This window comes from Athene noctua, chromosome 2, assembly GCF_965140245.1.
Source record: "Athene noctua chromosome 2, bAthNoc1.hap1.1, whole genome shotgun sequence".
Classification (NCBI taxonomy): domain Eukaryota; kingdom Metazoa; phylum Chordata; class Aves; order Strigiformes; family Strigidae; genus Athene; species Athene noctua.
In genome coordinates this window covers 106,299,085-106,325,231 of record NC_134038.1, presented here as the reverse complement: position 1 = coordinate 106,325,231, position 26,147 = coordinate 106,299,085, and the positions used below count along the sequence as shown (strand labels likewise).

The following is a 26,147-nucleotide window of genomic DNA, read 5'->3' as shown; positions in this document are numbered from 1 at the left end:
CATACTCATTCAGTTGTATTTCAAGCTCTACAGATAATTTGTCAAACTTTCTCAGAGAAATAAAGGCAATTTTGGTGGAAGACATGCAAACAGAATACCAATGAACTTTTTGCCTGAATGCCCAGGCTTTGTCAATTGTTACATGATTATTTTAAGTGATTTTGAAGTAAAGCTCTTCTGGTTTTAAAAATAGAGCAATGTGAAAAAGATTTGCTTTGAGATCAGCAAAATACCATCAACTTTTACACTTTAGTTAATGTCACACTGTTGAAAATGTAGATTAAAAATATCATGACCAGCAGTGGACCAAATAGCGATGACTTTGCTTCTCAAGTGGGTTCACGTGAGGTTGTGAGTTTTTTTCTTTTCGTTATTTCAGTATGGGTAATCCTTGACCATATCAGATTTTGGGCAGTGGGAATCAAGGACTCAAATGAAAACTTGTCATGTTGTTTCCAGGAGACAACTGTGTGAATGCACCTCTGTGGTTGACATGTTTTTTGTGGGAATGCATAAATTTGAACACATCCAATAAGGCTCAAGACTTCAAGGTGTTTTTATTTCTTCATAGACTGTGTAGCATGTTATATTACCATGCATGAAACCCTTTCAGTACTGCCTGGCATTGGGCTAGAATACCAACATTTGCAGTTGAAGTCCAAGGGATTACTACATCAGTTTTGTAACTGACATTTGCAGTTCAAAGGGATCTTCAGACTTTTCCTGATTGGACCCAGAAGCAGTATTTTGCACATCTCCTGTCTGCAAAATATTTTGCCCTCTGTAAGATATCACTGTAATGAACTGTGTAGTGAATAAACCTTCAGATTCATCCAGAAGTGTAAGCTATTGAGGGACATGAGGACTTGAAATTGCTTTTTATGGGCATAAACCTTGCATTGTTTAAGTAGCAGAAGGGCTGTGCTGGAGCACTGTGTACTTGGTAGCTAATTTGCTGGGGCTTCCCAAAAATGAGAAAGTATTTTTAAGTATGCTAGTGGTTTTAGATAAGAACTCTCATTTAAACTTACTGTTTCAGATAGCTGGCTATGTGTGCAAGACCCAGCTGGTTCATATACAACTTCAAGGTTTGTTTGTTTCCTTGCTGATTTTCTTTTAAAAATAAATCTAGCTGTTGGCAAGGAGAAAAGAGGGTAGGTTGATGTTAGTGAGGGAAGGAAACAAAACCAGTTTCTGCTTTTCCTTGTTCACCACCAAAATACGGATAGGCTACATTTTAATGACAGATGTGAACTTTCAGCTGGAAAAGTCTATGATCTTTTAGGAGAGCTGGGTTTTTTTTGTTTTTTTTCCTCCCATACCCTGTCTTATTTTGACAGATTTTGGGAAGCACCTCTTTACTGGTCCAGTGATTTTTTGACTAGCTCTGATCCTTTCTTTTTTAAGAGGGATAGAAAGGCATTTGTCAGCCTTTTAAAGTGGAATCAGAGAATCTGGGAATGATGTATTTTACATTGCTGCTTCTTGGAATGTTTCCTTAGATCCCATTATATAGCTCATGACACATTTGTCTGTGGGAAATGGGAATCAAGAAGCTTATGAGAATATACGACTCCTTTGTGAGTTACTGTTATAAAAAGTTGTTTACACTTACTGTACATGAAGCTCCTAGCTTTTATGCAAGAGGCATTGCTTTTGCCTCCACTGTTACAGCTAAAGACAATAGCAACATCTTGAAAGATACTCTGGAACATCAACAGTGGCTCTAATTGGGTAGCAGGCAAATAGTCCCAATGATATATAGGATTTTGCATAATTACTTTGTCATACTATATTGCTTTTGCTGGGAGTTTTGATGAAGAGTGCATGCTCCTAGAACTGTTGAATTTATTCTTGCAATATTGCATCTCAAAGTTGAGGCGACCCCAGCCTTAGATTGCAAGGAGTTGCCTTACTGACTTACAGATATCATAACGAATAACCACAATTTTATGAAAACATAGAATGAAAAGAGTGAGTACTATGTGTTTTGAAGGTTATGAGCTCCATCTTTGAAGAAGTCCTGACTTCTGTCTTGGCAACCTGAAATGTCTAAATTTCATTAGAACTTGCTTGTGCTACTTTACAGAATCACAGAATCATCTAGGTTAGAAAAGACCTTTAAGATCATCTAGTCCAACCATTAACCTAACACTGACTGTTCCCAACTACACCATATCCCTAAGCACTAAGTTGACCTGGCTCTTAAACACCTCCAGGGATGGGGACTCCACCACCTCCCTGGGCAGCCCATTCCAACGCCTAACAACCCCTTCTGGAAATAAATGCTTCCTAATATCAGTCTGAACATTCCCTGGTGCAACTTGAGGCCATTCCCTCTTGTCCTGTCGCTTATTACTTGGTTCAAGAGACTCATCCCCAGCTCTCTGCAACCTCCTTTCAGGTAGCTGTAGAGGGCGATGAGGTCTCCCCTCAGCCTCCTCTTCTCCAGACTAAACACCCCCAGTTCCCTCAGCCGCTCCCCGTACGACCTGTGCTCCAGACCCTGCACCAGCTCCGTTGCCCTTCTCTGGACACGCTCGAGTCATTCAATGTCCTTTTTGTAGTGAGGGGCCCAAAACTGAACACAGGAATCGAGGTGCAGCCTCACCAGTGCCGAGTCCAGGGGTCAGATCCCTTCCCTGTCCCTGCTGGCCACGCTATTGCTGACACAAGCCAGGATGCCATTGGCCTTCTTGGTCCCCTGGGCACACTGCTGGCTCCTGTTCAGCCGGCTGTCAATCAGCACCCCCAGGTCCCTCTCTGACTGGCAGCTCTCCAGCCACTCCTCCCCAAGCCTGTAGCGCTGCTGGGGGTTGTTGTGGCCCAAGGGCAGCCCCCGGCATTTGGCCTTATGGAAACTCCTGCAGTTGGCCTCAGCCCATGGCTCCAGCCTGTCCAGGTCTCTCTGCAGAGCATCCCTACCCTCGAGCAGATCAACACTCAGACTCCTGTATGATAATACAGTATTTCATAGTATTTTACTAGTAATAATTTCTAAAAGGCTGTTTCTCTTGTCTCATGTTTTGGTGAAGAAAACATGTAATGTACCTCCTACAGTTAAAATGTAACAAAGGAAATAAAGTCAGTGAAAACTATTTGTTTGGGAGAGCTAGTTTGGATGATAAATATATGTATTTAAGTCTGTTATAGGAAGAGTATTCTGTACCCAAAGAGCATTCTGTACCCTTCTGTTGCATTATCTCTTTTCTGAATAGCTGGAAAATTAAAGATATCTTTGGACTGTGCATGTTTAAGACTTTGTTTTATTCTATTTTGAGAGGAGGGAAATTTGTGAAAATGACTTGAAGGCTATGAAAGTCAGAAATAGTGCAATAAAACTCAGGCGGTTTTTGTGCCTTCATGTTGGTCTCCAATAAAATGTTTTCAGTCTCTAAAGTGGGCAAACTAGGTCAGCATAGGGACTCCTTCTTTACAATACGTTTTGGTGGGATATGAAAGGTTCCTTCTTAGTTCTCAACCCTTTGGGCTACTTTGGCTTGCTGAACAGTGTACTTCAGCAGTTCTTCCAAAGAATTTCAGTAAACTTCCTGCTGTGGCAGTCATTCTGCCTTTTTCACGTGACTTGCAGATCTTCCATCACATGTTGAAACCAGACCTGTGGGAAATTGCGGAATGTGTCTTTGAATTGCTTGATTTCAAGAGCAGTCTTTCCTTCTTGTGATTTAATACATTTAACTGGCTTTAGTGAGATGCAGAGTCATTCTGCAGATGGATGCTTTTAAACTCTAGGGAAATAAAAAAACAAACGAGTACCACCCCCCCAACTCATTACTAGCAACTCTGACATGTGACTTCTGTTTTCATATTTTTCTGTGATGTTGAGTAGAGAAGACTGGCATTGTTGCCTTCTGAAGTCTTCCTCCTCTACCACATTTCCTTCTTCTCAGTAATAAGTATTAGGAAAAAAAATCACTCCTCCTATTTTTAACTGAAGTTTATTGTTTAAATATTGCTTTCATGTTATCTTTAATACTTTCGTTTGATGTACATTTATCTGTCCCAGATGGTTAGAGGCACGCTGAAAGCAGTGAAACCTGTGGGCTGAGTAGTGACTTATGCAGTTTGTCATGACAAAGTTTCTGTCTCTTCGTAAAACTGATACCATTGACTGCGTGGTGCCATTTGTGACCACAGGAACTATAATGCTTGTAGCTCTTACCACCATTGCTCAGATTTTAGAAGCAGACCGAAACCCTGAGAAACCACACCGACTTATATATGTTAAAGGTCCAAAATTCTGAGGTACAACAGAGCTGGTGCGCAGCTTGTTTTCACTCAAGAAAATCCAATCTATGCTGGTAGTTTCTTCCTTTGTGAGAAGAAAATGTCCACGGAATTGTGTCCTCATTGCTTGCTAGGGATGTTCCTGTCTGCTAATGTTGCAAGATTTGTTTGACTTCGTAAATGAAACATTTTGGTATAATCCCCATAAGAAAACATAAATAGGCCGGGAATCTTGACAGGGTAGCATAGTTTCCTCAGAAATGTGTACCTCATTAAGCTTGGAGAGGTCATATCTGTTACAAAGAAAGCAGAAGTCAGATCTCTCAAAGATGTATGTAATAGTCAAAATCAGGATTTTTTTTTTTTTTAAACTGTTCTATGAACAGGAAAATTGAGACATTTTGAGCAAAGATACTATGTTTCTGCACTCATTTAGCATCAAATAATTTTGACCTACTTTATAAACCTGTTGTTAAACAGATTAATTTAGGAGGGACAGTAGCTAGTACTCCACTTACAGTTCAGATTGGCAAACTAAACCACGGTGCAGAGGGATAGTGCAAAGTCCAGTAAAAATCTGATTTTAGGATCTTGGCTTCTGCTGTCTGGTTTAACCCCTGTTAGCTACACCCAAGTTCTGAATTTCTTGTCCTTTGCTTATGAATTCTTTTGGAGCAAATCTGGTGATCTGATAAAGGAAAGGACTTAAATCTCTGCTTACTGGTTTACAGATATCAGGAGCAACTCATCCATTTTTTATTTTAGGAATCCTATGTTTCATTTGTGTTTTGAAGAAGTTGTATTCTCTCCTTTTTCCAAATAACCTGCGTACCAAATATCTTGCCCTGTACGTGCTCGTCGGAGAGTTGGAGAACAACTTTCACAACGTAGGTCAGAACTATGACTTTGCAAGATCAAATATCATATCATGGAAGAAAGCCAGACTTTGAGGTGACAAAGATATGTGAACAGTACATTTCTGTATCTTGGGATAGCTGCATTCCTAGTTACTTGTGGAAGGTTTCTTTTCCTTCAGTGACTTTATTTGAAACAGCTTTGTTGAAGGTATATATTTTTTCATTTCAGGTGCTAATTTTAGACTTTGTCTCATAAAGCATAATCCCAAGTAGACAGAAAGGAGTTGTGCATGGGTCAGGACTATAGGGACATGGCTTAGATGTTACAGTACTCAGTTATGTGTGTTTTCCAAGAAATTCCTGGAGAGTTTCTCAAGCTTCAGCTAATCCTCTTTACACGTTGATGAGGTGGGTACATGTAGTGTTAATGTTATTTCAGCAAATAAAGGATACTGAAGCTGAGAAGTTAATAAAATTATGTTAAAATATCACTGTTGGAAATAGGTTTTGAGTTCAGAGAACTCCTAGCTGTGTTTGTTCTGACTTTCCCTGTAACAGTTTTATCATAGAACTAAGTGTGAGAAAAAATGTGATGTGTTAAGAAGCTTTTCTGATGTTATGTGGCTTCTGCTTGTTGTATGATAGCATTATATATGAATAAATCTTTGAATTTTGTTGACAATTGAGCCAAGCATACTAACAGTTTCTTAACTGTAGTTGTCTTTGCAATTTACAATGCAACTTTTTTGTTTGTTTCTTCCAAACTTAACTTCAGAAATGCTTTATTCTAATGAAGTAGGAAGATTGTTTCCATAGTACAAAAGGACTTGTTGTTTTGAAGTAAAAATGGAAACGGTGTATAGCTGCACCAAATCTCAGTGCTGTTTTTACTGTATTAATTATCTTTTTTTCTTTTTGGAACACAATTATATTGTGTTTATTAAAATATTGTACTGACTGCAAAGTACTTGTTCAGTTTCTGCTGTTTGATAAGTCTTCCTTTAAGGCTGATGTTTTCAATGTGTCCAAAAAATGCTTAATTTAAAGAGAAAAACTCAGTGGGCTTCGGGCACGTTTTAAAGCTGTTCTGTCTGGCATGAAGTGCTGAGGATACTTGATGACTCCCAGGATAAAAGTCCGAGTTAGGTACTAATATCACACAACTGGAAATGTTGGGGTTTTTAAAATATATAGAAGTTGTGTATTACTATTGTAGCTTTTAAATCCCAAGTTAATATCCCAGCAATGTCCTTTTTGATTCTAGAATTTGGATTTAGATTTTTAATTTGTCTTGTTTCAAGTTTATCTTTGAGAGCACACGGTTATTTGAAGATACACTGTACTTAACGCCCTTTAGTTTCTTTCTGTAGTGAGTAAGGGGATTTATGACTTAAGTGTCTTGGGGGGTGGGTTAGAGAAGAGGGTTGATAACTGACAGTCATGTCAAAAGAAGAAGACTAAGCAGAGAAGTTTCTTACGTTTTCAAGACTTAACACTAAAGCTGTAGAAGTAAATAAATAGATAAATGTGTGGTTTTTAAAATTAAGTTTCTATGTGTGTGTATATGTAATATAAAGATGCATATTATATATTTCCATGAGCTTACCATTTGAGCTCCTGACAGTCATTTATGCAACAGTCACAAGGTCTCCTAACATCACTGTAACTTTACATTATTTGGAGGATGCTGGTGGCTTAATTTTGCTGCTCTCTTCACCCTTTCTTGTTAGTTCTGTAACATGATTAGTAATGAACTAGAATGAATGTTTTTTCTAGCAGGTCATGTATATATCTGATGAAAGTTTCTCCCCCTGCACATCCTTTGTGTTACAGATAACCTGTGGTAGGCATGCCAGCATTTCTTACTTGATAAAACAGTAACGTGGAAGAAAGCGATTCATTGTAGAGAAATGGTTAAATAGCTTTTGCAAAAGCAACGTGATAGTGTTTGAGATTTGGACTTTGAAATGCACCTTTGGTACTAACTAGGTCGTTCTTTGAAGATGGTTTTTTCTCTGAAAGACCACCTACTTCTTGCAAAAAGAAAATAAAAAGGAAGCAAGATAAAAATGAAAGAAGCATCTGGGAATGGAAAAAAAGCACACAAATGTAAATACTGTATATTCCAGCAAATGACCTGTTGTGCAACAGTGGGGGGCACTGTTGTGTCTGTTACAGCAAAGGGGGACAGATTTTACTTCCTTAGTTCCAGATATCCTGCCATTTGTTGACATTTTTTCTTGTTTGAGTTAACATTTATCTCGTGTTGGTCAGTTACTCATTAACTGATGTAACTGGTGCTACAGTCATATGAAGGAAAATTACCTGCAGATTCATTGGAGTCAGCATTCTTCATCAAAGTAATTATTTTAAATCTTTTTCCATCAATACAGGACTTTTTCAAATTAAGCTTGATTTGCGGAAGTATCACACCAGGAAAGTGTTTCCGTATTAACTGTGTGTACAAGAACAGGTAGTTTATCTTTCAAATACTTTCTTGGTTGTTTGTGGGTAGACTAATTTGTTTATGTGCATGTGTGTCTATGCGGCGGGCACTGAAGAGGTAACTATTTTTCAGAATCAGGCAAGGCATTCCTATATTTTCTGGTATTACTTTTTAATACGCAAATGTTCAGAAGTACAGAAGCTAAACGCACCTTGGTTGTGTGGAACTATTAAATATTACAGTATATTTCTTTCAAGAATAAAGATACTATTGAAGGTTGACAAACCAGGTGATTGCAAATGTCCGTTTTAAGATTAGCTGTAGCTTCAGTTGGGAGATTGGAAAAGTCTTTCTGAAGTTTATTGGTTTGTGCAGTTGGCACACCACGTGTGCAGCTTTTAAAATCAGTGAGTAAGACAATACTCTATTTTCTATCTCTGCATTGATACTGGATTGAAGTCCTACGGTCTTGCTTTCCAGCTTTATTTTTTTTTTTTTCCTCTAAATGCTTATTTTTTAGCACATCTCAGACTTTTGCAAACCAGGAAAAAAAGTTGGAGCCAGTCACATATCCTCAATTTAGATTGTCTAGACCTTGTGATAGCCTCTCTGTTATCTGTGAACACGTCAGCTCTTTCACTTTTAACCTGTATCTGGATTGACAGTAGAAGAATTTGCTGTAACTGCTTATGAGAACTGAAATTGGGATACATAGAGATCTTGATTATTTTGTTTCATCTGGAATGAAATATGCTATTTGTGTATATGGAGTCAGATGAAAAAAGTCAGTGCACCTTGAGTGATTGTGTGGTGTACATCGAGTTTTGTAGCTCAAAAATGGTAGCGGTGCATCCAGGTCTTTGCGTGTGTGATGCATTTTGAGTACTCTGCAGTTTAATGACAGTTCAACATAGTGATAAGTGGCAGTGTACAAGGATGAAGGGGTTGCTGTATACACTCGAAAGGGTATTATGTGAGTCTTTGGCTGTCCTAGAACAGTACTACCTAATGTGGGTGTTGATCTCTGTAAAAAGAAAGTGCAAATGACACATGACCAGGAGAAGATGGAGTGAGTCTGTCAAGTCAGATTGCTGTATATAGCCATTGTAGGCGTAATGAAGCTCAGAGAAGGAAAAAATAAAGCATTACCCATAATGTTAGCTCTCATCTTCTTAGAGCCCTGCATCTGTGTGAGTTACTTGAGTAAGATGCCACTGATCTGCCCCAAAAGATCCATAATTCTCTGCTTAAGTTTCCAGTGGATGTCCCCAGTGCTCTTCTGTCAGAATAAAGGGGATTTTTCTTAGGCAGTGAGTTAGCTGTAATTGTTGAGGAGATTACAGCAGGTGTTTTGATTAGCCAAAGGGAAAGGAGATGCTTGATGCCTCAAGGGTTTTTAACAGTAGAGGGAAGGGAGTGAGCAGAGGTGCTATTTATGTGCTCCAGTGATGACAATTTTATTCCATGGTGGTTCCAATTATTAATTATGCGAGCATGTAATATTACTTCATCTCTGCTTTTCCACTGCTCTAACCAGACAGCCTGCAAACTTCTTTGGTTTCTATTAATTCTCTCTTTTCTTCTTAGTATAGGCAATGAGAGAAAAGTAACTGTTAAAATTTCAGGTTTTGAGTATTTTAACCTTAGATATTGCTAAGAACACCACTATCAAAACCTGATTTTTAGTGTTCATATTAAGTAGTAGGTAATTGCATAGTCAGGACAACTGGGGACAGTCTTTCCTGCACAGACGCAGTGTTTGCTGCTCGTGGTGGTGGTGTAGGGTGCACATGGCTTCTTTTCTTCTGCAGTGGACTGCTCTGCCTGGTGTCTTGCCACTTCGGCTTGAAAGGAGAATTGGTGGTTGTGACTGAAGGTGGTGTCTTTGGTTACAGCAATGGAAATGCTATCATGACAGCTTAGTTAACATCTTCCAAGTTTTTAGTATGGGTGTTCAATTGGATAGACTAGTGAATCATTAGTGACAGTCATGAAATGAGTTGCAGAAATGCAGCTTATTAAGACCTTAGACTTACAAGCCTCCTGAGGAGTCAGAGGGTGCAGCAGACAAACTTCAAGGGTTCATATCTGTCCTGTTTCCTTTAGGGATACTGTGGAGATCATGAGGAGGCTGCGAGTTGAAAATAAATGTCCTACTTTTTTTTCCTTTTAATAAGTACTTTGTGATTTAAGGAGCATTGAGAATCAGAGGTACATCTTTTTCACAAGCAGTTATGGAGGCAAATGCCATCCCTTCATGCTAGTGGTTAAAAACTGTTCTTGACAGTTAAGACCAGAGTAGGTTGTCCTGGTGTAGTCAGGTCTGTCTCTTTTTGCCTGTGCTGCCTACAGGACTAATGTTTCTTTTTGTTTCTGAAGCCTGCTCTGTTGCATGGACTGCATCTTCTTTTTATTATTCTAAGGATTATAAATGATATATCAGGCCCTTTTTGCTCAGTATCCCACTCTGTATATAGTGACTTGTGGGCTGGTAGGTCAGCTGACCGACAGTTCTGGAAAGAAAACTCCACTTTTGTAGTCCAGGTGTTGCCATGGTTTCTGGCTTTGCTCTGCTGGCCGAGAGGTGAGTCTGTCCTGAAGAGATGTAACTGAAGGTGAACATGTTAAATAAAACAGTTTTCACTGGGTTTAACCTCAAGGTGCTTGTTAAAGTGAGCACGTATGATGAGTATTACTGAAGCTCAGCTGAGTGATGTAAATTGATGAACCACAGTCTTTCAACTGTATGTGTGAGGTCTGAGGGTGCCTGTGGTACGGGACTGTAGAAAGAAGATAACACTTGCTTTTTCCTAGATCATCATGTAATCTGAGTTAGTCATGCTCTTCCTGGCTTGCTTTGAGTTTTGATTTTTTTCTTTTAATTTTCAAATAAGGATGTTCAGTTTTTGGGTTGTTTTTTTTTTTGTCGGATGTGTGCAGAACATGTTCTCCATATGAAGTATTTTAACTTGGAGCCAAGCCTCTGAAATTATATGAGTCTACAGAATATCTGTTCTGCTTGCTCTGCTCAGCCCACACCCCATAAAAATATCCGAGACAAGGATAAGGTATTGGGAGCTGATGAAGTTCTAGATTATTTGAGAAGCAGAATACTTATTTATTAACTAAAACGGAGATGATATTAAAAGAATGCTGCAAAGGATGGAGGAGGGGAGAAAGCCCTCCATGTTTCTCCACATATGTGATCTGAGGGAAGGCATTACTCTTCAACCTGTTTCACTGATTACAGTATGAGAGCAGGGCACTGAGTTAGCATACAGCTAATGCTAATCTTCAGGGAGCTGAGAAAAGGTAATGCAGCCAAGAGCAGCTGTGGACACTCAGATTCTGCAGCTGGTTTGGTTGGTGCCCCTTTGACTCTGCCTGGATTTCACAGTATTTGAGGGAGCTCTATCAATGGGACTGGGTAATCTCCAAAGGAAGTATCTTTTTTCCTTATTTTATTATTACTATTATTTTTTTATTCCAGGTGGTGACACCCTGCATTTTTCCAAGCAACTACGAACTGGTAAGTATTTTTGATGCTACTGATACCCATCAGGTTTTATTAGGTTACAGGTTAGGTTACTTCTGTAGCCTCCTATAATTTCTTGATATTTCAGTACTGTGCCATCACCTTCCCCTGTGAGGGCTTGGCAAATCAAGGGTCTGTTCCTGAAGCTCGTTACTCTGTCCTGTCCTGTGAAGGAATCTGGTGGTTTTATTGAGCAAGGCTAAGGATTATTAACTGGGTGAAATGTTTTCTGCTGTTTAGGATTCTTCTTAAACTGGACTGAATGCAGCAACCATGTGCAGTTGTCCATATTACATTATCTGCTTTTGTTTGTGTGTTGTAAAGACAAGCATTAATTTTTTTCAACATAACGTCTCATGTCAGTTTGGAAGTACAAATAGGGGATGATTTGTGTGGGGTTTGTTATTTTTTGTTGATGGTGGAAGAGAGGAAGTTAACCCATGATTGCTCAGGATAGGAAAAAAATGACAAGCCTTTTCTGGCTTACATGACTGAATTTGGTTATTTCACCTCCAAGGGTAACATGAATGATGCCTGGAGGATGGGGTGTAAGTTATTTATTGAACCAGCACTGTCACCTGCTAGTGTCATTACTAGGACTAATCAGCCAGCAGCTGATGCCCATGTGTTAGCCAAGAACTCTGTGTATTGTAGGTATGTGATGCAGCCACTGGCATTGAGGAATCCTACATCTCACTTCTGCCTTGCTATGTGAATTACTAAGTCACTTTACATGTTTTTTTTGTCTTGATTTCCCTGCTGGAAAAATATAGGTAATGATATTTACCTCATATGAACTACAGAGGTAAAAGGTTGCTATAGAAGTGTTGGTTCATGGTTTTCTTCATTATTATCCTTTAAAAGAAAGGCTGGAAACCTAAATCAGTTATTTGTGGTATTATGAGGAATGTTAATGTCAACTCTCCTAATTTTGACCCAGTAATGTTATGAATCAACTTACGTCAGAGTCTGAGGATCCTGTATGGCATTACTGCTAAAATTATAAATAGGAAAGAAACCCTTTCTTGTGTCTGCAACTCACAGTATTAGATGTAACTGGCAACCACGGTTGTGATTTCTTTTGTGTCGGGCAGACAACCTGAATATTGATTCTGACATGGAAAATTTGTCCTTGTGATTCAGCAACAATTGTAAGCATACGGCAATCTGTGGGTTATGTTACTAGTCATTATTGTTAATAATTTTTCTTGAACTTGGTTGATGTGAACTGTGAATTGGGGCAGTGCTGGTGATCTGGGCCCAAGTGACTCTGCAACCTGCTGACAGTTGAACAATATGGATGTCAAAAGTGAACTTACCTGTTTTAGTTTACTAGCAGGGATGTAGTCAAAGGTATATTCAGTCCCTGAATAAAACATTTACTAGTTTTAGGCAGAAGAAAGGTTGAAATTCTATTTAAATTTCTTGCAGGGAAAGCTGTACATGAAATATTTTCATTATGTAGTGTCCAGTGTGTTCTTATAACTGAGAGTGTGATTGAGCAATGTCTTTTGCTTTTGATGTGAAATGTGGTGACACTTTTAGATTAGGAGTCTGCCTTGTGCACAAATAAATTTTACCTGTTTAGGGAAGAGTTCTGTGGTTCTGAATGAGGATAATCTATGACCATATTAGCTGTAAGCAATTTTTTTTACAAGTATTTTGCGGGTAAAATATTGAGAAGATCAAGAATAAGTAGTTGAGTTTTTCAGATAATAGGGAGATCAGTACTCTATTCAAATTAAACAAAATTTTGTTGCGTATCAATTTGCTGCTGAACCATGGATTTATCCCCGTTCATTCCAGCCAAGGAATTCCAACCTCTTAGTTCTCACATAAATAAATGGTGCATATGCCTGCTCTAAATTAGTGCTACATATATTTAGCCACTGTAATGATTGCCTGTATTTCTCTCCTTAATGTAGCTGATAGCAAGAACTGTAGTTAATCTCTGTGACATGTTTGTTGTAAGACTGTTAAAGCCTGATGAAACTCACAGATGCTCTTTTTCTTCAGAATGTGGGTTTTATTGATTATTTTCAGCTTGGATGTCTGTTTCCAGAGAGGCCCTTTCTTCCCATTTCTCATGAGCCATGTATCTTGAAGCTTTGTAATGACATCAGGACCCTCATATATCAACCCAATGCAGCTGTTGGGAGTTTCAGGTGCTAAAATATAAACCATCTGCTGTTAAGTGTTCTAATACTACTTACTGATGTTGTCATGCACATTCCTCTGACTGGAGAAAGGGGGATGCTGTTAGTCTAGCTCAGTTAATTCAAGTCAAATGTTTAGCAAGGATGACCTATTCTTGTGCACTTCATTTTATTTCAAGAAGAGGCAATGGGTTATTTGTAGCAATGGACTTACATTGCGAAGACATATAGCATGACCCAATGATTTTAAAAAAGAAAAAAAGGAAAAAAGGTCCCATGGTCACTTTTTTAAATCGAAGAGCTGACTTAGCCTATATAACAGTTCTAAAACTTCGTAAAAATCAAATACGGCAAGTCTATTTAAACAGTGTTTTGTGGAATTGTTGGATTTTATTTTGAAAGATTTGCAATTATTCAGTTGATCTTATTTATTCAAAATCATTTTAATTAAAAATTTGCTAACAAGTACACACATTTTTCTTAAACAAGTCTTTTTCTTTAGTGCTGCAAAAACTGGAGAAGGTTTAGGCCCTAACCTTAAAGCTCCAAATTTCATTTGATCTATTACTTTGAAAAGATAAAAATAAAAGGAGAGCCAATGGAAAGATATTATTTCTGAGGTAACTTTTAGATTCTAGGAAGTATTCTAGGACAATTTAAGATGTTTCAAGAGGGCAGTAAGTTTGTCTCCTTTACTGAAATGCTTCTTCCATCCTTCCTGATAGTGTATCTTTGAAAAGAATAAAGGAAATTAAATGTTAATTCCTCAGAGGTCCCTCACGTATCCTGCAAAATGTCTTGGGGTAATGAAATGTGACGTGAAGGCCCAAACGTCTTGGTGTACGTGGATTCTTATCTTAAATTTACTCCATCAGTTGAATGGTCCTTATCACGGCATGACTTGTCAGTTTTAAGACATGATTAAGTAGTGATCTTTACCAGAGAAATTTCTGATTTAACCTTTACAACCTTTCTATTTTTTTTGGCCCCCTTCTTTCTTTTTTTCGCCCCTCTTTTTTTTTCTTTTTTTTTTTTCCCCCCAACTGGTTACCAAGGAACTCTGCATACCTATAGTGCTGCTATTTAAACATCATATTTCATAACCAGCTGTTACAATGTGGAAAGATTAAGTGGACATTACACAGCTACAGATGTTTTGTTGTAATATCACTTCAGTCTGAAGTTTGTTTAGCTATTTCACTAGGTCTTGGGTGGCAGTTTAATCATTTTGATAGGAATTGGGAGGGGGAAGGGGTGGAAGTAGTTCTGCTTTTTTTTTGTTTTGTTTTGCTTAATTCTGTTTTCCTTATGTATGCAAGCCTGTTTTCTGCTTGTGAAGAGAAAAATTAAAGATTTTCACATTCAGGCCCCTCCTAACAAACAAGAAACCTGAATTTGAACAGTGAGTCTGACTGTGCTCTGTCCTGTCTCAAAAAAGAAGAGGAACAGAATAAAACTAATTCTGGGAGAAAAAGTGGGGTTTTTGTATAGGTGAGTTGGGTTTTTTTGGGGGGTGTGTGTGTTTTAAAGGTGTGAGAACACCTTGAAAAATTGGTGAAGCAGCAAGTGGTGGAGTCACATCGTAACGACTTATCTCATTTTTACTTGAAATGTATGGTGGTTAACATGTACCTTCATGTATGCAACCTAGTGCGAGCATTTTCTTGTAAGAAACTAAAGGTGAATTTTTGTGAAAATGTATTATGATACAAAGAGAAACACAAACAAACCCCCAAGTATATATGGGGAAAGAGAGGAAGGGAACAGAAAACCTTATGAAAACTATAACAGTGTTTGGAAGAAAATTAGTCCTTTTTAGTAGAAAACCCTCCCATTCCTTTTTTCCGTGGTGCCTGGTGAGTGCAGTCCACCCCAGATGTTTTTGTTGAGAAAGATCAGTAGATATAACGACATGTATTTTTATCCTTACTGCATTCATTTACTTTTCTGGGAAGATGGTTTCGAAAGAAAAATATGAGGCGGTCTTTTGTTCCCATGGAGCACAGTCCATCTGTTTTTAATGTGAGCCTGCAAGATATTTTTTGAGAAATCTGAGGCTGAATTAATTTTTTTGTGCTGTTGGGAAGGCCTGAACCTTATATGAAGGATTCTTTCTCCAATTTCATTTTAAGTGGGGCCTCAGTACTAGAAGATGTAAGATTGTTAACTTGGGCTAATCAGATATGACCTCCAGATACCCTGGAGGATGGTGACAGTGACTAAGCTGAATTAGGAACTGACATATGCAGCAATTTCACTCCTCCAGCTATGATTTTAGTTTCCGGCTTAAATCAGTAAAAGCTTTGCTGGAAAAATACATCAAGTGGGTTTGATTTGTAATAAATTTCTGTGACTTATGGCTAATTCACTTCTGAGTTTTCCTTTTTCTTTCTTCTTTCAAGCAGTAGCATGAGAAACTAGGAAAATATGCAGCTCCATTATTTACGGGGACTTACTTTTTTAATTGTTTGCTACATCCAGACTTTATCTCACAAGACCTGAGAGGTGCATGCAAAGCAAGGGTTATATGCACAGAGCAAGCATGATTTGGCAAAGGCAAAGGGCACACAAAGTCTACCAGAACTTCCCATTGCTGTGATCTTTCCTGCCTCCTTTCCTCAGTCTCACCAGAGCAGTTCTGCCAGGGAGTTCCGCAGGCTGTAGCTAGCTGCCTGTTTTGTGAACGTGCCTGCACATCATGGAAAGGGAAACACAACAGAGGTGTGCTGTTCTCTAGTTTGTTTGCAATGGGTGGGAATATCCAGTGGAGGTTTGTATTTCAGTTCCTGCCTTGTCACCATCCAGAACCATAGTGCCCATGTCTCCATGCGAGGAAGTCTGAGAGCACTGGAGAAACCTCTATGGAGATAATGTTTCTCCCCTTCTGGCTCATGCAGCTTTCTTGAACTGATGAGAAAGCAAAGGTGCCTGGAAACTTTTTTTTTAAAGCTAGCTCTTTCTTGCTATTCAGTTTTGCTTTATTAAATTTTGAGCTGTGCTTTTTTCCTCTTTTCCAGTTTCATCAACCAATAATATTTCTACTTTTCTTGATTTATTAGTGCCACATTGCCCTAGTGCCATAAGTACAGAAGCATGGACTGATGAGTCACCTTCTTGACAAAACCTGTGAGCTCCTGCCTGAATTGAAACACTTGATTATTTTCCAGACTTTTTTGGATTTGAATCCCCAGAAGGGGGTTGTTGTGGTCCTCTGTATAATGGATTTCTATGAGGTTTGGTTTTGTGTTCCAACTGCTTACCAGAGTAAGGCTATGGACCCCACGGGTCTGCAGAGTTAAAGGTTTAAAAGGCTATTTTGAAGTGCAGTCAGTGCCTTGTTCATAAATACCTCTGACTTAGCCATAAAAGGGAACAGAGTATCAAACTGCATGAATATGGTCACCCCACTCATCCAAATTAATGAAACATAGTGATCCTGAATTGAGCTCTCAGTGTGTACTAAATTCAAAAGCCAGTCATTATATTTTCCAGGAGGGAGGGCACATGTTGTTTCTAGGAATATTAGAGAATTACAAGATTTAATAAAAGTATAAATATGAATGTTTGTTACGATACACTGTGTTCAGTCCCTAGTGTTCACCCAAAATGAAATTAAAATCAGGCTTGCTTTGAAGAAAAACAATCTACAAAAATAGGGTATTGACAAGAGGAGAAGGTTTGGTAGTTTCCAGAGCTAGTTTGCCTGCTTGTTTGCTTATTTTCTCCAAGTCGGCTCCTAACCTTTCCACTGAGCCTGGTACCGTTGCAGACAAACTTCTGCATTTCAGAAATGTGACAGTATTTACTATAGCAGTTAAATCCAGCAGCGTGATGTTCTTGGAAGGTATAGCATGCTTGTTTCGGTTTTCCCAGTTTTCTCCTAGTTAAAGGGTAATTATCCATGTTTCAGACTCCTTGGTATCATCAGTTTTCAGTTGGCATAGGAACTTTTCATACATGTTTGACTTTACCGAACAGCAAAGGGATTTGCATAGACCCTGCTTGACAGCTCATACTGGAAAAGGCAAATACACACACTAGGATAGGTTTTTTCTGTTTTTCTGCATAATTTTTTATTCTTTCATAGCTTATCCTGAGAGTGACAGATTTCAGGTCCCTTGAAAACATGTTTTTAGTTAGTCTTCGAAAATGCTTTCTTGACAGTGGAGTGTGTAAAAGGAAAGAACAGTATGAATCTCATCTCTATATATAAAATGTCTGCCAGCCAAACATTTAAAAAAAATTTCAAAATTACTGTAACACTAAGTATTACAGTGTCATGGAGGACTGCCACCTGTCCTTCTAAAGGAAAAGACAAATCCTTTAGTGTTAATTTTAAAATTGTCTTTTCTTACAGTCAGTATTTGTTGTAATAAGCAAAGGTATCCAGAGGTACCCTCTCTTTAGACAGAATTGTGAAAGAAATGGGGTTCCTTAGGTTGAATTCTGATGTTTTGTCTCTGACTGTTATGTAACAGTGGGTCATGTTTCCTTAACTAATCTTCAGTCCCTAGCATATCACTCAGTTGTAGTTCACTGTCATGTCAGAAATCATGTTGGCTTAGTTTGCTTTAGGTTAATGTTTTTCACGTTGGCTCAAAAATTTTAGTACTTGTGTATGAGTAACACTGTGTATGACAGAAGTGTTGTGTATGAACTTGCTTTCATTTTTCTCTATGTCATTAAATGCTGGAGTGAGAGAGGTCAAAGCTCAAGTCTGTTTCTTGGAGAAATGCCACAGCACTACCTGGTACATTTGGGGAAGGAAGGGAGAGAAGCCAGAGTCCATTGTTTTTGATGTCTTTTTAAAGTGGAATCCAAATGAGAAGCTCTTAGCACAAGATAGCCCTACTGATTAGCTAAATGTTGACAAAGATGAAGAACTGTGTGTCTTGAATGAATGAAGAAGGTAGGCCATCTCTTAGGGTATTCATTTAAGGCTGATGTGTGTCCTTTGCTTCTAACTACTAGAAGGAATGTAACTTCTATTTTTGAAGTAGCAGTGTCATTTTCTCTTTTGCTTTAATTGCTTTGGTTTTCCTTCAGAGAGGCTTTTTTTAGGGAGCTGTTGGCAGGAATCTGTGATGGCAGGAGAGGGATGTGGGACAATTTTTTGGGAACAATTTTTATTTGTTCCATAGTAAAGTATTTTTTATTTCTAACCATGTGAATCCAATTTCCTTTGAACCAGCTTTATGGGAGGGTGCGGATGGGAATGTTTTGCTGGTTTTGATATTCTTGAAATGCTATGATTGGTGAGGTGCACAAGCAATGCATGTTAGCTATAATATACTGTCATTCACAGTGTTCATTATGTTATATTGGGTCAAAGTTTAATGGCTGCACATGGGACTGATGAGATGTGAGTGGCATCTAATCTATTGTCTCTGATTTCTAATTTTACACTGGGAAAGTCATTCTCTTAACATAGGTTACTGCTTCCCCATGGAGAATATTAGCATTTATCTTCCTTTTACAGGTAGTATTAGGGAAAAGCACTCCAAAAACGAGATGTGATATTTTAATGTGCAGTGATGTTTTCCATGTGAGGTAGCAGGGCTTTTGCCTACAGCAGTGTGTCTTCCAACTGCGAAAGAGGAGTGAGAGAGAACAGGCATGAAGCAAATCGGATTGATGTCCCTGTAGAAATAAGGATGGAGGGGAGGACTTTCACAGTTTTGTTTTGGAGTTTGTAAGATTAATAAATTTGACTGTTCTGGTTAGACTTCTTTGTTTTGCTTAACATTTTTGCACTTGGATGTCCCATAGACTTCTGTCAGCTTTGCCATCTCTTTTCCATTTTCTCTTTTAGGACTTAAAGACAGGAAGATTTCTAGTTGGCACAGCTATGCCTTGAAGTGGTCACCCCATGCCAATGTAGAAAGTAATGATGAAGTTCCAAGAAGAAAAGTTTTCACTGAAACCTGTAGAAATTTGAGACATAGCTCTTTCATCTTAATGTGTCTCATATATATGTTGGGTTTGTGTGTGATGAGGGTTTTGGTAGTTGGGGAGGGGGCTTCAGAGGTGGCTCTGTGAGAAGCTTCTCGAAGCTCCTGTGGCTCCAAGTTAGATCTGCCTCTGGCCCAGACTGAGCCAGGTAGCAACAGTGGCCATGACTGTGATAACATATTTAAGAAGGGAAACCTGGGAGGAGAAGTGGGAGTTATGAGGGAGACACCTATGCAAATGCTGAGGTTAGTGGAAGAAAGGAGGAGGAAGGGAGGAGGTGTGCTGGACTAGGGACTCCCCTGCAGCTCATGGTGAGAGGGCAGGCTGTCCCTCTCTGCAGCCCATGGAGGTCCATGGTGGAGCACATGCCCAGTTGCAGCCCATGAAGGACCCCACACCAGAGGAGGTGGCTGCACGCAAAGAAGGCCAGGAATCTGAGGGAACTCTGTACTGGAGCAGTTCGTTGCTGGGAGGACTGCACCCCATGGGAGGGGACCCATGCTGGAGCAGTTCCTGAGAGCTGCAGCCTGTGGGAGGTCCTCAGGTCAGAGAAAGTTTGTGGAGGACTGTCTCTCGTCAGAGGGATCCCACACTGGAGCAGGGGAAGAGCGTGAGGAGTCCTCCCCCTGAGGAGGAAGGAGCAGCAGAAACAACGGGTGATGAACTTACCGCAACCCCCATCCCCTGCCACCTGCACTGCTGTAGGGGAGGAGATAGAGAAATCGGGAGCAAAACTGAGTCTGGGGAGGGAGGGCTGGGGGAAGACTTTTTTAAGATGTGCTTGTATTTCTCACTGTGCTACTCTGATTAGAAAATTAAGTGTTTATATTGATGGTAGTGGCAATCAAATTAAATTGATGTTCCTTTTCTTCCCCTAAGAGTTTGTCTTTTGCTCATGACAGTAATGGGTGGATCATCCCTTGCTGTCCTTGTCTCTATCACCAAGCTTTTTGTTATATTTTCTTCTTCCCATTCCTGAGGGAGAAGGAGCAAGAGGGTGGCTGCATGATAGTCATTTGCCCTCTGTGCTCAAACCAGAACAGGGTATTAGAATATACTTTCAAAGCTCCCCTTCATTTGTGTCCAGGCAGAGGCTTGGAGTTGGATCTTCCACAACTCTAATGAGTGTACCACAGTATTTAGCCACTGAAGAGTTTTATTTGTAATTTTAATCCTGGAGTTGATAAATAGGCAGCAGGAGAAGCAGTATTTTGCTTGGGGGTAACCATTTTAAAGCCATCCAGGGAGTGTATGGAGACTTGAGGGTACATCCTTAGGTGGACCACTTTTGAAAGAAAGGGGTTAATGCTGGGCATCTGTTTACTGTGTGTGTATGTGTGTGTGTACACAAAGACATACATTTATGTTTTTTTACTAGAATTTATTTCAACACTCTCCCATTTAAGTCAGAAGAAAAAGAGAACATTGTGATCCTGCCACTTAGTTATGTCAAGCTCTTTGCTTCTAGCACTCTTGCATTCCTCTCTGTAGTAAGGTGGAGAGAGCTGTTGTTTCTAGCGGAGTGAGAGAATATGAGGCACTTCAGTAGGGACTCAGCAAGCTGGAGAGCAAATACAGAACATAAAGAAAGAGGAGGATGATATTCTTGTTGGTTATTTAATGTTCCATCTCCTAGTAATCCTGAAAAATTTTCAGACTACACCAATCAAGTGCGCTAAACTGCACAATACTAGGAGAAAATCCCTTTGAACTGGCAAAGATTAGGTGTAAACCTTATTTATATGTCTATTTTATATGCAATAACATAAATAGGCTACTTAGTTGTTCTGGAAGGATAGGTGCTCAGTACAGCTTGTGTACAGACTTTCTGGTGAAGAGCAAAACGGTGCATTTTCCAAAGCGCTCTGCTTATGGCGCCCACAAAGTCCCTTTTTATAGAGACCCCCACATGAGTCAAAAACCTCTGTTTTATGTGTTTTGCCTTTTCCTATATGGGTCTGTTTATTTCTGCTCAGTAGCAATGAGTGTCCTAAGACTGTGAAATAGTAGTAACTAAGGTTATAGTGATACAGGTGTTTGTCCTATATATCACCTTTAATCTACTGAGAACAACTTTCAAGTTTGAGTTGGTTTAGGGTTTCTGGGTTGAACTAACAGCATTGGTCTGCCTGTATGTTCTATCTGACAGGTTTTTGTATGTTTAACACTGTGGAGATTGGATAGCTGACAAGCCAAGTCAAGCTTTTAAGCAAAAAACAACCTCAAAGCCTATTCTCAAGGGTTAACTGTGAGCCAATCTCACATCATAAGGGTTACGGTTAGTGCAGTATGTATGCCATGGTAAATTGTGTGTGGGCTCCCTGAATTAAGCAAGGTATTGCTACTATAATTTGCACTCTGACAATCTATAACTGTGTTTCCAGTTGAGATTTGCAACTAGAGAGTATCTGAACTTCAGTGACCTACCAAATAAAGAGTTGACAGTTACAAAGCTCCATCTCTAGTTCAAAGCATCTTTCCCACAGCAGGCTTTGGAGTCAGATTTTCAGTTGTACCACTACTAGTCTGCATGGGTGTGTGGCCATACAAGTATGCAGGGGTACTTATAATCTGTTTTGGGCAGAGGCTGGTATTCTCAGTTTCGGCAAACATTGTGTTCCTCTGTGTGTATGTGCTGCTTTAGCTTTTTTTTTTTTTTTTTTAACACTTTCCAAGCTGTAAGTTACTGCACAGTCTTGAAGTTACAGGATAATCCAGCTCTTGTCAAAGTGACTCAACAGGAAGAACTGGGTTTTCCTTTTCTTGTCTACCATTTTAAGATGGCCTAGTTGTCTACCTAGAATCAGAAAGCAGTTTCCTGAGACTTTCCCTCCTTTGTGCTCTCCAAATAAGTAAGGTGCAGTAACAGTTACTCTTTTACTTGTCGATTAGTCCCTATGGGGTAGTGTGCCAGTGAAAATCACAAAGAGGAAGAACATGTTTCATTGTGCATTTTCACATGTTCCTTTCCTGCCCCTTTTAGTTAATGCTTTGAATGTACAAGATAAATAGTTTGATTTGCATAAGGTTTGCACTTCTCATCCTAAACTCTTGCAGAGTGTTGCAGCTGTTTTGTTTTGTTACAGAGGTATCTATTTCAGTGGGGACATTTCAGTGATGCCTGTTCTGTATAAAATTTGTATAAATGTATAAAAATCATGCAAGATTTTCCAGATTGTGAAATGATTTTGCATTACTTAGGGTAAAGTTGCATATGGGGTGTTAGCAGTAATGATAACCCTGTTGCTACAGCAGCAATAGCTTGTAGCAATTTGGCATTAATGTCTTCTGAGGAAAACCTTGTTGATTTTTACACAGAATTTGAAATTATCTTTTGAAGCAATAGTTTCATGCAGTTGAACATTAGGTATTGCTTTATGCAAAATGCACTCTTTGCAGACTTGTGGAGCAGGGAACGCTGACGCTTGGTGCAGTCTTACCTAAGCTACGGCACTGACTTAGTTCCAGTGTTACTTAGTTTCCTCATTTATGAGTGTTTTTCAAGGTCAAATACTTCTGTTATTCTCCCATTATAATTCCAAATGGTAAAATCCTTAATCTAGGGTATCTTCTCTTGTGAAATGTCAAATTTTGACTTTTTTTAAATTTTAAACAAACATTTTGAGGTTGTTTTTTACCCAGTCTTACCACTGTACTTCCCTATTACATTACCTTGATTTCATGCTGATTGTAGTCATCAATAAAAAAAGCATGTACTGATGGAAGATTGTGCTTCTGGTGATTCATGTTAGATTTTCATATTAATGGACTGGCTTGTTTCTTTCAACAAGTTGTTGAGTTTTTTTCGGGGTGGTGGTGGTGTTGTGTTGTTTGTTTCTTTTTTAATCTCTACAGATGCTTGTTTCAAAGCCTTGAACTAAGATTTTACACAGTGCTTAATGAAAATCCTAGGCATCTCACTTCATCAATACCCACACAAGTGTCTGTTTTCTTGAAAAAGTATAAAATGAGAGATTAGGAAAAAATGCAAAAGGGAATACATGGTTAACAGCATACATCTCCATGTATATTGTAACTTGGAGTAAACACTCTCAATAGCTGAGTGCTGGTTTACAAGACCTAAATACACAGGATGATAATGTAAAATAAATTTGTTTTCATACCTGCTTGAAAGACAGTTTGGTTGTTAATACTACAGAATGTATGTGTACTTCTGAATGATTTATTTTATTTGCTGTGTGTGTGTCAGGAGGGGATTTCTTAGAGTGTAGTTAAACTATCTGGAAAACTAAAGTCAGTTTTGTTAACCTTTTTCCCTCTACAGGCTAGTAACTCTGACGGCATTAAAAATCATGTAACCAGAACTGTAAGTAATTCCATTTCATTACTACTTTTTCCTTTACTTGGCCTGATTTATCTTCCTGTTTATGGCCGCTTATTTTTTACTACATCTTCACAAAGCATTTGTTGCTAGCCATTTTCAAAGCACACACTTTTCTAAACTGTGAAATTAGCCTTTGATTAGGGTAATTAGTATGGGTTTTTTCCCCCTGAGTTTATCCAGGACACATGAATTGAACTCTGTTCCTTATTTCTAAATCAAGCAGAGGAGAAGTAAAGAGAAATATTAAAATCTTCGTAGACTGTATTCAGATGAGTTCAGAAATTCAAGACTTTTTTTTTCAGCAGGAAGAATATTCATTCTTGTATTGTGGTCAATATGCAATTGATCTTTTAGCTTTTATTTGTTCAAGTTACTGTGCCATGTTATTTACAAAACAAAGTAAATGCCTCTTTCCACCCCTTTATTATTATTGATGCTGTAGTACTTACTGGTACAAGTAGTATTAAATACATTTATTGAAGTGCAATAGAACTCAGTCTTCTAAGTGACATAGATTTCTGCAAATGGGAAGTATTGCACATTTCAATACTGATAGCACTTGTGAGTATACTTTTAGCACAATATCTGTGAAATGAGTAAGACAGAGGAGAAAAACTTTTGAAGTTTTTGCAATGCCTTTTATCAGAGATGACAAGTTTCTTTGATTTCTAAATAATCATGGGAGATGCCTATAGTTAATTGTCTGCTAGTAGGCAGCTGATGGAAGTATTTGATTCGCTGCTTGAAAGATGGAAACATTTAAAAAGGGGCAGAGGGAGGAACTTGAAAGATATGGTCTTTGTTGATTCACTGTTTAATTCATGAGCAGGTCTCTGTTGCAACAAATGAGCATCTGTTTCACAGCATTAGACTTGTGCACATTGCATTTCTTTTGCGATGTCATCCGTGGTTCAGTGCTGCAGGTTTCTGCTGGTGCCACTCTGAGCAGGGTGTGAAGAATTCTGATCCTTGACTACCCATGCAGGCAGGAGACCTTCACAGAGGTTGCATTTGTATTAACAGTATAGTTTGTTTACTTATGTCGGTGATGTCATCTCTGTGGTTGGATCCGTGCTATTATCCACACTGTTCCAGTAAAATTATAATTATTTCTAAGTTGCTAGAATATATTTGATATTGAAACCAGCTAAAATGTCTAGTGCTGAGACCTGTTTCTCCTTTCACTCCTCCTTAATTAGACAAATTAACTAAAATCAGAATTAGAGCAACCTTGTTAGGTATCTGCATGTGAATAATTGGTTTTGACAGCTGCTTCTAGTATAACAAATGTGAAGCAAAATAATGAGTTATGTTGTGAGGGAAATAATTGCAGATTATTTTCTGTTTTGTTAGTTGGAAGTTTTTAGCTTCATTGTGTTACATCTGAATACTTCAGAGGGTTTTTTGTACTGGTTGAGCCAAGGTCATAGGTTTTGGGGTTTTTTTTCTGTACATGTAGTAGCCATTTTGAAGGCAGCCTTAATGGCAAGCAATGCTTTCAGCTGTGCCTTTTGTCCTATTATGTTGGTTATTATTTGACCATTAGCAAGTTTCCTGAAATTTTTCATACCTACTTTCCATGGACCGGTATACCCCAGGAGCAAAAGGTGACATGGATGAGAGGCAGGGGGTCATTGGGAAATTAAAGTTTCTAACTGAAGGACATTGATAGGAACACCTATTCCTGTTTGGAAAAGAGAGGAGGTGTAAAGCTACAAGGCTGTGGGATTCATAAGAAGTGTTGTTTCCAGACAGTGGGGCTAGATGCAACCATTACCTGGACAAGGCTTTTGTAGATAGTTCTGTGCACACATACTGTCTGTGTAGTGCTAATGGGAGGTGTGTTCCTTGTCTTCCTGCCTTCTCTTCCTCCTAAATTTGTGCCATGCTTGTTCTCTTTCTGGTTTATTAACTAAACTGGAAGAGACTGCTTTAACCTGCCTGACCCTTTTTCGGCCTTAGGATTTTTTCTCCTTTCCTCTCTCTCCTTTGCATCTTGGTCCGTGGATCTGGTCCAGAAAAGCAAAGCTCTCTGTCTTTTTCCTAGCAACATGACTGCTTATGCAGTATTTCTAGCGTCAGCCCTTACGACTTTATAGGAAAGCTGTGTAAATATCAGCAAAGAGTTTGGCTTGAGTTCTAGGCAGTGTCAGAACCAAAAGTTTGTTAGCTTAATTCTCATGTTTGGGATAGCTCTGAGGCATGGATAACACTTTCTTACTCAGGAAGTCAGAAGTGCATTTTCTTACATTTAAAGGGCTTTCTGGTGTCCCTATGGTCTGGAATCCTATTCTTAATATTAACATATTAAAACAAATAAATGAAGCCTCTTGTTTTAACTAGAGGCTGTCAAAAGTGATGTTCCCACTTTCTGTACAAGAACTGCATCCACATAATTTTTTGATAGTTAATAGGTTACTAAATTTGTGGCAAAAAGTTTGCTTCAGTTTTGATCTCTTGTGTCTTAACTAGGTTGGAGGGAAACTTGGGAGATCTACTTCTGAAATGTCACCACATTTTTTTCTTCTTTCCAGTATGGACATCACTATCTTTTTACAGAGTGAGGAAGTGAGCACATACATACAGGAACTTTGTGTTAGGTGCTACT

The 26,147-nt window shown here is 38.8% G+C and overlaps 1 protein-coding gene across 7 annotated transcripts in view; it reads left to right on the top strand.

Moving 5' to 3' along the window:
* TNS3 (tensin 3) overlaps positions 1 to 26,147 on the top strand; it is a 240,535-nt gene that overhangs the window by 86,649 nt on the left and 127,739 nt on the right. For 5 of the 7 annotated variants that reach the window (XM_074899803.1, XM_074899802.1, XM_074899809.1 and 2 more), the window contains 2 exons: positions 11,042 to 11,080; positions 23,480 to 23,521. In XM_074899803.1, the coding sequence (XP_074755904.1) occupies positions 11,042 to 11,080; positions 23,480 to 23,521 (81 nt within the window). The remainder of the gene's footprint in view (positions 1 to 11,041; positions 11,081 to 23,479; positions 23,522 to 26,147) is intronic. The other 2 variants (XM_074899804.1, XM_074899806.1) reach the window with 2 other exon arrangements.